Source organism: Bombyx mandarina, chromosome 15, assembly GCF_030267445.1.
Source record: "Bombyx mandarina strain Sakado chromosome 15, ASM3026744v2".
NCBI lineage: Eukaryota > Metazoa > Arthropoda > Insecta > Lepidoptera > Bombycidae > Bombyx > Bombyx mandarina.
In genome coordinates, this window is record NC_143221.1 from 1 (window position 1) to 10357 (window position 10357).

The window sequence follows — 10357 nt, forward strand, 5'->3', positions numbered from 1 at the left end:
GGTGTCGAACTCAACAGGGATATCTTGCCAGAACTGATGACAGAAAAAGAGTTAAAAAAGAAATTTGTACAATACATGATTAAAATAGCTCAAAAAGTAATAAATAAAAAGAAGACCTGAGAAAACTGGGATGTCAATATATAATTAGTATATATTTGTAACACCCCAGAACCCCCCTAAGGATAGTAAATTTTTTGGAAATAGACACTTTTTATAACATTTGATAAATATATATTCACATGAATTTGATTATTTGGAAACATTTCATAAATAAAACAATAAATAAAGCAAAAATATATACAAAGGAAAAGTAAGGGCTCTGACTACGTTAGAGGACAAGTATGTCTAAAAAAAAAAAAAAAAAAAAAAAAAAAAAAAAAAAAAAAAAAAAAAAAAAAAAAAAAAAAAAAAAAAAAAAAAAAAAACCTAACCTAACCTAACCTAACCTAACCTAACCCAGTCGCAGCGCAACCGCGAGCCCAAGCGCCACGATAATAGGCCAATCCGCGTTCAAAAAATCAGAAAAATAGTGAAAAGTGCACAGATTTTAGTGAAAGTTGTGTCTAAAGAAGCGGAAGGTGACGAGGAACGTAGTCGTGAAAACCGCGTGACCAGGAGACCACTGGGTCAAAAGTTATTAAAGAAAAACCCGAAAAACAGTGTGTTCACTACACAAAGTTGCGTGCGCTCCCCGATTTCGATCGATGACGTGCATTTTTTCTAGTGCAGCTTTAAAGCCCTAAGTGTCATACACCTTCGACCCGAGTTTCGGATTTTTCCGGTACAAACTGACAGAGCTGCACCCTAAAAAGTGGAAACTGCGTGGACACGTGGTCCCCCTTCCACTAGGAATTGGACAAAGCAGGCTAGCTCCAGAGATAGCCCAAGAAGCCTTCTCTCAAAGGCCGTTTAGATCACAACAATATCTCATTCCAGGACGGAGATATAGGAATTAATTTAAAAGGTGCGCAACAACTCAACTTTCAACACGAATAAGTCGAGATTAAGATCTGTGACCCCCCCCTTTTTTTGGTGTTGGACGTGGCCTAGATCATTTCCAACATTCCCACAAAATTCTGGATTTTTATCCCTAGGGGTTTGTGAGTTACGGACATTTCTTTATTCGTGTTGAAAGCGCAACGAGAGCGATAGAGAAAGAAACATTATCTGTCTCAACGAGTGGCCTGATTGTCATGAAGGAGGCGTAGGCTACGTCACACAAATTGGAAAGTGGCGTAGACATCATCGTAGCCGAGCAGCGTAGTGGCGTAGCAGCGTAGCAGCTGACGTAGCGCAGTCGCCGTTCGCCACAAGGTTAAAATTGGAAGACGATCTAACGATGACAAGTGACCACTCGGGGCTCGTTGGATGAACTGTATATTTTGATTTTCTTTTATTCTTTATTCTTTATTTTTATTTCATTTTAATTGTATCCTATTTTATTTATGTCTGTGTTATTAAGTAGAAATAGAAATTTTTTTAGGAATTGTACATACTTTTAGTGTGTGTGTATAACTAGAATAAGTTATCAGTTTGACTGATTTGTAACACATTTAAATCTTTGGCGAACATCGGAAGCGGTATACAGTATATAATAATAATATAATTACATAATGATCATATAACAATATAAGTAAGTAATAATTAAAATTAAAATTAAAATAATTACAACGGAACCCAATACTTTTAGAAAATATAAAATTTTATTTCAAGCCCCAAAAAATTTATAAGACTTGCGACCAATGGAACGACGCGGCACCGGTGGCGTGATACTTGTTTACATGTAAGCGCGCGGTGAGTCACGCGTCGCACCATCTGGTCTTGTTTTTGTCATTGCTTCTGATTTTATCGTGTTTTATCACATTCGTATTTTGACCGAACAAATATGGGACATTACATCTTTTCTTTTTCATTTTCCCTTTTAGGATACAATAATATTAGTTTTTAGTGCAGTTGTGAGTACATAATTGTATTTATTAAAATTACACTATAACAAAACGACGTTATATTAATAATTCACTCAATTTATCTTAAACTGTATAAGTAAATACATATAACTTAGATAAGATTTTACTCCATATTTGACACAGACCCCCTTTACAGGGTCTGACAAAACATATTATATTAAGAGACAACTTTCCCCGACACATTATACACCGTACTCATACTCACACAATAAAAATGTACCGCACACCCACGACTTCGGGCGCCGCCAAAAACCCTACCACTCCCAGCCCTGCTACCACAACCACAGTGGCGCAGGGTGCTGCAAGGACGTTTATCAAAAGACCGGACGCCAAAAGAAGATCACTGGATAATATGGACGTTTATAAAAAGCAGCAACAAAACTACGCTGCACTACCGAGTGATCAGCTCCTCCAGGAGATAATGAAGACTTTTGAGGACATACCCTCGAAAGTTCAAGAGTACCCCCAGATGAGGAGGGATATCAAACAGTTCCTGGAGGTGCAGTCAGATAAGGGTATACGAGCAATCTTCGAGCTCAGTCGGCGCATCCAAAGTCTCGAAGCAGAGGCCCCGAAGACAAGGACACTTGCAGAAACCTCGTCGTCTTATGTCCAAGATATCATACTTGGGAGGCTGGGAGAGGTAGAAACGACACTGACTGGGCGACTGAACGAGATGGAGAGAAGTCTGAAAAAGGACATAATACAACTGAACGACGAAAATGACGGCCGGGGCTCCGACATGATCGACAAGATCATCGACAGGATCGACGAGACCAGAGCTGCCATGGACCAAACGACCGAGGCGGTCGAGAGTCGAACGCACGCTCTCGTCAAGGATCTGGTCGGTGGTCTTGCCGATGATGTCGTTGCAGCCAAAAACGAACTCACGGAGGTCGCAAAAGGATTGGCATGCCAATCAAATCCAGCCCCAGTCCCCAGATCGTACGCCAGCGTCGCAGCAGCCAAGCATGTCCACCGTCCTGCACTTCATTCAATGGCGGTCACCCTTGAAGGTAGTCAGGAGACTGCGGACGAGGTGCTCGCCAGGGTGAAAAGGGCGGTCGATGCCAGAGGCACCGGCCTTAAAATTAATAAGGTTCGAAAGGCCAAGAACCAAACGATTATACTGGGCTGTGACACTGAAGAAGAACGAAAGAAAGTCCAAGAAATAATAGAGAGTCGCGGGGATGGGCTGCTAGTAGCGCCCATGAAGAACAAGAGCCCTCTCGTCGTCCTGAAGGATGTGTATGTGGATAGTGAGGATGACGATATAATTAAGGCGCTCCACACACAAAATAAGGACATATTTGTGGGTATACCTGAAGAGAGCATGGAGATGGTTATCAAATTTAAAAAACGTACAAGGAATCCAAAAACAGCGCACATCGTTCTCCAGGTGAAGCCGAAAGTATGGCAGAGGATGACGGAAGCTGGAGCCCTCTATCTGGACCTTCAAAGGGTCAGAGTCGAGGACCAGTCTCCGCTCATCCAATGCACGAGGTGCCTCGCATTTGGACATGGTCGTAAATTTTGCACCGAGAGTGTGGACAGATGCAGTCACTGTGGAGGACCGCATCTGCGCGAAAAATGCGCAGACTTTATCGCAGGGACCGAACCGCGGTGCTGCAACTGCTCACACTCTGGGTTGCGGAAGGCTGACCACAACGCTTTTAGCGCCGAATGCCCGGTACGAAAAAAGTGGGACTACTTGGCTCGCGCAAATACCACATATGCATGACCATGCAGGACATTACACAACACGTACACACAGACACAAAGCACACAGAAACAAAAACACAACACACACAAATATGAAATACACAACAACACGAACACAAATGATATTCAGAATGTATATTGAATATACACGATGATATCAGCACAAGAACACTTACAGGAACAAAAAATGCGAAATAAAATGAAAATTGTCTAAAGAAAATAGTCAATAAATATATATAAATTTAGTATATATATGTTATTGCCTAGGCAAATGAGTTTTTAAAAAATATAGAAAGAAAGCACAAACGTCACAACACCACAGAAATCTCACCAAACCTGCTAAAGGCATAATAATAGCAAACATAATAACGAAATAAACCTAAGTATTTCCTGTTGTAAGAATAATGAAGTTAGGAATATAATTAACTAATACCGAACGGAAGAATGTAGCAATTAGATGGTAATTAAGAGTATATAGTAATGTAAGTTTTATAGATATAAGCTAAGAACTAAGAAAAAAGTAATGTTAGAATGTTAGAAATATAATAAGTGTAATAAAAGATAAGTATAATAGTTAAATAAGTAAAGAAAATTGTAATTAAAATAAGAACAAGTACGCAGTACTTGTAAGGAAAACCAATATATTACGTAAAGTAAAAATACTACTGTAGACAAACTAGAAACAAAAATAAAACTGTACAAACTTTATTTTCCTATAATAAAAGAATAAAAATATCGTAGCATAGAGAAGCGGGAGTCCCACCCGGTAAAGAATGAATGTGGAAGGATATAAGAAAGATTATGTATGCGGCTTGAAAGTGCGAGAGGAATACATGCGAGAACTTGAATGAATGAGTATATAGATAAATAAGGACCCGGTGTTCTCATGATCGGGGAAAAGCAGAAAAAAAAAAAAAAAAAAAAAAAAAAAAAAAAAAAAAAAAAAAAAAAAAAACCTAACCTAACCTAACCTAACCTAACCTAACCTAACCTAACCTAACCTAACCTAACCTAACCTAACCTAACCTAACCTAACCTAACCTAACCTAACCTAACCAGTCAGCCGTGGCCCTCCGCAGCGAACACGCGCGTCCCAAGTTGCTCCGCAGTCATTTACGCTCGAAAAATCATTAAAAAATTCCGAACAGTGGTGAAAAGTGTACCAAAATTGCAGTGTGATACACCAAAATTTGTGGAAAAGTGCGGCGAACCTGTTGGTGAAAGTTTATTTTGGATCGCAGTGAAATTTGGACGATTTTCCGTGGAAAAACTCGGAAATTGCAGAATTCCGAAACTTTGACCGCGTGCGCCGCGCGTTTTATCGCTGTGACCTACAGTTTTTCTACTGCTATCCTGACGGGCTTGTTGAACCCTACAATCCAATACCAAATTTGGAATTTTTCGGCCAGAGACGGCTGAGAAATCACCGAAAAAAACAAAAACCACGTGGCACGTGGTCAGTGATCGGCGGCCATTTTGGAAAATTTGAAAATACTTACTGGTGGAGGCAGACGAGGGAAGCCCAGAACCGTTCCAAGACCTGAAAAAAGTTAAGCCGTTTTTAAGTTATTGAATTTTGAAAGTTCGGAAATATTCGAAATTTTCTATCTTTTTAGAACGATCTATAACATATAGTTTTTTCTTAGTCATATTAAAGCTTACATATACCTGCAACATTGTTGAAAAAATCAGAAATTTATATCAGAAAATTCCGGAGAAAATAATTTTTCAAAATTTTACAAATTTTCAACTGCATTTAAAAAATAATTATAAAAAATCTAGAACATATTAATTTAAGTATTATTGTAGAGTTAAAAATTTTAGCATAACTTTGACGCCTAATTTGAAATTATTGGACCGAAATTGTACTTTTATAACCACTTTAAGGAAAAAATTTATTACTTTTAGAAATATTAAATCGGAGGTCAGTTGGTTTTTATTGTTATATAAATATTCGTGACCCTGAGAGAAGCCCCTACAAAACGAGCCCAAACTCGACTAGTTTCGGATCACAAATCAAAAATTCATGACTTCAGCGGCCATATTGGACGCCATATTGAAATTTTTTAAATTTAGATATCTTTGCAACCAGTGGGCTTAAAGCGGCGGGGTTTTCGACCGGGTGCTTGACACAACCCTGACCAACGTTTTAACTCAAAAAAAAAATTTTCTCCAAAAATTCTCTATTGACACCAAAAAATTTTTGAACAGCCGTAGCTCCGGTGTTCGTGGGCGGAGTTGGGCCGAGTTTGGGCTCATTGTAAAGAGCTCAAGGAGGGCTACTTGCCAATATATGATAGAGCGGCTCTACGTAAGCGGTAAAACAAACTCCAAAACCGTGCTCTATACCAAATTTTTGACTTAGACTTGACCCTTACAAAGTATATCTCATGTACTTGTGCAGAAAACATAAAACCTTACGACTCTATGTAGAGCAAAAAACCCTGTAAATAAAATAGAGACCGTGCAAAGCACAAAACTTAGAGTTAAGTATCGACTGAGTCTGTGACTCAAACTATTATTATATATACAAAATAAGCTCAACAAAACGACAAAGTCGATGACTTTCAATATTATGTTATATTTACTATAGGCAATCTAGGCGAAACATTGTAAAACTTTTACAAACTTTTAATTGTAAAATTGCCATTATTACCTGATCAATAATTATAAATCCCGGTAAACTTTTCGGGCTTGCGCTTTAAACCTATTAGACAAATTGTTATTTTTCTACAATTTTTGCTATAACACTTTTGACACGAAAAATGCATGCCATTAGGACCCCAGCCAAAGGTAACGTAGGTCACGTGCAGTCACCTGGCACTTCAAAAGCCGCTGAAACCAATGTTCGCAAGAGCATATCGGAATGGGAAGGGACCAAGCGAGACTCTTCTAGCATCTCAGAGGGCAAAACGACGCAGGCAGGACCAGCAGAATCTAAATCGGCACAGAACACTAAGCAGCCAGCGCTGCGGAAGGTACTGAGCCCAAAAGCATCAAATTACGCAAGCAGAACAGCGGAAGCGAAGGCCTGCCTCGTCAAAGGCAAAATGAATCTGAACAACTCCCGAAATTTAAAAACAGATATTAAGAGCGAAGTGGCTGGAGCACTGGACCGAATATACCAGCTGGTTAAAGAGGCAGAGATCGAACTCAAAAAAGAAAAATCGAAAGAAAGGAACAGCGGAAGCCGAGAGGTGATGCGGGAACTGTCTACCTCAGACACAACATTTACACTAAGCCCAGACACGAATGAACTGGCGACTAAAATCGAGGAACATACAAACCTGTTGCTGGAGAATACTAAAAAAATGGTAGAGCTTAGGGAAACGTTGGAAAAACAGAAGGAGACCCTGGAGAAGATGTCAACACTGACCTATGCCAGCGTGACCGCGACGCCAACCGTAGAAATGAGCGTAAAGCAAGGCCCTGCGCGAAGCACGCTGCACTCAGTGGTGGTCACCTTCAGTGACGACAAAGAAACTGGCGAGGAAGTTCTCAGTAGGGTTAGGAATGCGATAGACGCTAAGGAAGGATGGATTCGGGTGGAAAAAATAAGGAAGGCTAAAGACAGGAAAATAATAATAGGGTTGGGTACGAAAGAAGACAGAGAAAAACTAAAAAACAAGCTGGTGAGAGACGGAGTAAACCTAAATGTCGAGACGGTGAAAAATAAAGATCCACTCCTCATCCTCAAAAATGTATTAAATATAAATACAGACGAGGACATACACAAGGCAATGAGGAACCAGAATAAGGATGTTTTTCAGGGTCTCGACGAAAGGGAAGACCGTATGGAAATAAAATACAAGAAAAAATCAAGAAACCCTCATACTGGTCATATCATAATTAGTGTCTCGCCGACCATCTATCAAAGAGCGATGAGCAGAGGGTACGTACATATTGACCTGCAGCGTATCAGGATAGGGGACCAATCCCCGCTCGTACAGTGCACCCGCTGCCTGGGTTTTGGGCACGGCAGGCGCTTTTGTGCTGAGCTTGCCGACCTCTGCAGCCACTGCGGAGGTCCTCACCTAAGAGCCGAGTGTGTGGAGTGGCTTTCAAAGGCCGTGCCGCCCAAGTGCTATAACTGCACAAAGGCAAACCTAGAAGACACCGAACATAACGCGTTTGACCATGCGTGCCCGACACGACAGAGGTGGGACAAAATAGCAAGATCGACCATAGCCTACCATCAGTGCTAAAGGCCCCCAAAATCAGCGGACATTCTATCAAGTGGTGCAAGCAAATTTGCAGAGAAAAAGATTGGCCACAAACGAGCTGTTCATGGAAGCAGTGAAGCGTAAAATTGATATAGCTCTACTGCAGGAGCCCTATATAGGTGGAGACAGGGTAATGAAAGGTCATGCAGGGATGCGGATCTTCCAAGGGACAGGTGAAGCAGAGGGTGTGGTGAAATCGGCAATAGTCGTATTCGACAACGAATTAAACGTCACACAATACCCAGAACTCACTACCAACAACATCGTGGTAGTGGGGATCAACACCAGTGCATGGAAGATCACAGCTATTTCCTTTTATTTTGAACCTGACCAACCAATAGAGCCCTATATGGCACAGCTTTCCAGAATAAGAGAAGAGATAGGTCCTGGCGGCTGGATAATCGGAGGCGATACAAACGCCAAGAGCACGTGGTGGGGAAGTCCGGTCACTGACCACAAGGGGGAGGCCCTGCAGAGTGCCCTTACCGAAATGAATTTCGCCGTGCTGAACACAGGGAAAATCCCGACGTTCGACACAGTAAGAGGTGGCAAACGTTACAGCAGCTACGTAGACATCACTGCATGCACAATCGAAGTTCTGCACTTGGTGGACGACTGGAAAATCGAAGAGGGCCTCACGAGCTCCGACCACAATGGGATACTCTTCAATATCTATTTAGAAAAATCAAAAGGAATTAGAATTGAAAGGACGACTAGATTATTTAACACAAAAAAAGCAAATTGGCCTGAGTTTTGTGAGAAACTCAGACAATCCTTGCAAAACAACCAAATAACAGGAACAGAAATAGAATCAATACATACAATAGACCAAATTGAATATATAGTAAACAAAATAACAGAAGTAATAACAGAAATATGCAACTTGACCATAGCAAAAAAGATAAAGAAAGAGTATTTTACCTTACCGTGGTGGTCCAAAGAGCTCGAAGAGATGAAGCGAAACGTTGCCACCAAGAAACGCAGGATTCGATGTGCAGCTCGCGTACGGCGAACGAGGGTAGTTGAAGAGTACCTGCAAACAAAAGAAGAATATGAGATCAGAGCAGCCAAAGCACAAACTGAAAGCTGGAAAGAATTCTGTAAGAAACAAGACAAGGAAGGAATATGGGAAGGGATCTACAGGGTAATAGGGAGAGTGACAAAAAGAGTTGAGGATTCGCTCTTGCAAAAGGATGGGAAAACACTGACCGCACAAGAGTCCGTCGAGTTGCTGGCAGAGACTTTTTATCCAGAGGACTCTGTTAGTAGCGACGACGAACATCATAGCAGTATCCGGCAAAAAGCTTCCAGAGTGGATGATGGCGAACAAAATGATCTCTGCGAACCAGCATTCACAATGGAAGAAATAGAACGGGCAAGTGAATCCTTCAACTCCAAGAAGGCACCAGGGGCAGACGGCCTTACGGCAGATATCTGTTGTCAGGCTATCAAAAGCAGCCCAGAGGTATTCCTCAACCTACTTAATAAATGCCTGGAACAGAACTACTTCCCGAAAATATGGAAAAAGGCCACAGTCATAGTGCTAAGGAAGCCCGGGAAGGACAATTACACCAACCCCAAGTCATACAGGCCAATCGGACTACTCCCGATCCTTGGAAAAATCTACGAAAAGATGCTGGTTGCTCGGCTGAAACATCACCTGATACCGAGAATTAGTGCGTGCCAATACGGGTTCATGCCGCAACGGGGTACCGAAGACTCCCTCTATACACTCATCCAACATATCCGTAACAAAATTGATAGAAAGAAAATTGTAACGTTGATATCGCTCGATATAGAGGGAGCCTTCGACAACGCCTGGTGGCCTGCAATTCGGGTGCGTCTGGCGGAAGTACAGTGCCCGATCGGCTTAAGGCGGGTAATGGCCAGTTACCTAAAGGACAGGCAGGTCTCCGTGAGATATGCTGGAGAAACACACAGTCTGAAAACCAGTAAAGGCTGCGTACAGGGATCCGTGGCGGGACCCATTCTGTGGAACCTGCTGATAGATCCACTGTTAAGCAGCTTCGAACGGAGAGGGGATTACTGCCAAGCATTCGCGGATGATGTCGTGCTTGTGGTCGATGGAGACACTGCATTAGAGATAGAAATGAAAGCTAATGCTGCACTTGGGCATGCTCAGGAGTGGGGCTTCAGAAACAAGCTTAAATTCGCGGCACACAAGACCAACGCCATTACCATAACAAGGAAGCTTAAGTACGACACCCCAAGACTGAGCATGGGGGGAGTCAGCATCGAAATGGCTAAAGAAATAAAAATACTGGGTGTCACCGTTGACGATAAGCTGACTTTCAACAGCCACGTCTCGAATGTCTGCCGCAAGGCCATAAATATTTATAAAAAGCTATCCAGGGCCGCCAGGGCCAGCTGGGGGCTCCACCCAGATGTGATACGTACAATTTATACAGCCGTCATAGAGCCTGT

General features: G+C 41.8%; 1 protein-coding gene across 1 annotated transcript; it reads left to right on the forward strand.

The window, feature by feature from the left end:
- The first annotated feature begins 2166 nt into the window (after window positions 1–2166).
- LOC149501388 (uncharacterized) lies at window positions 2167–4397 on the forward strand. The gene has a single exon (XM_089732975.1). The coding sequence runs from the start codon at window positions 2182–2184 to the stop codon at window positions 3706–3708; it is 1527 nt and encodes a 508-aa protein (XP_089589101.1). The 5' UTR covers window positions 2167–2181; the 3' UTR covers window positions 3709–4397.
- Window positions 4398–10357: the final 5960 nt, after the last annotated feature.

Coding starts and splice junctions, on each gene's coding strand:
- LOC149501388 (XM_089732975.1), top strand. CDS start 2,182: ATGTACCGCACACCCACGACTTCGGGCGCCGCCAAAAACCCTACCACT.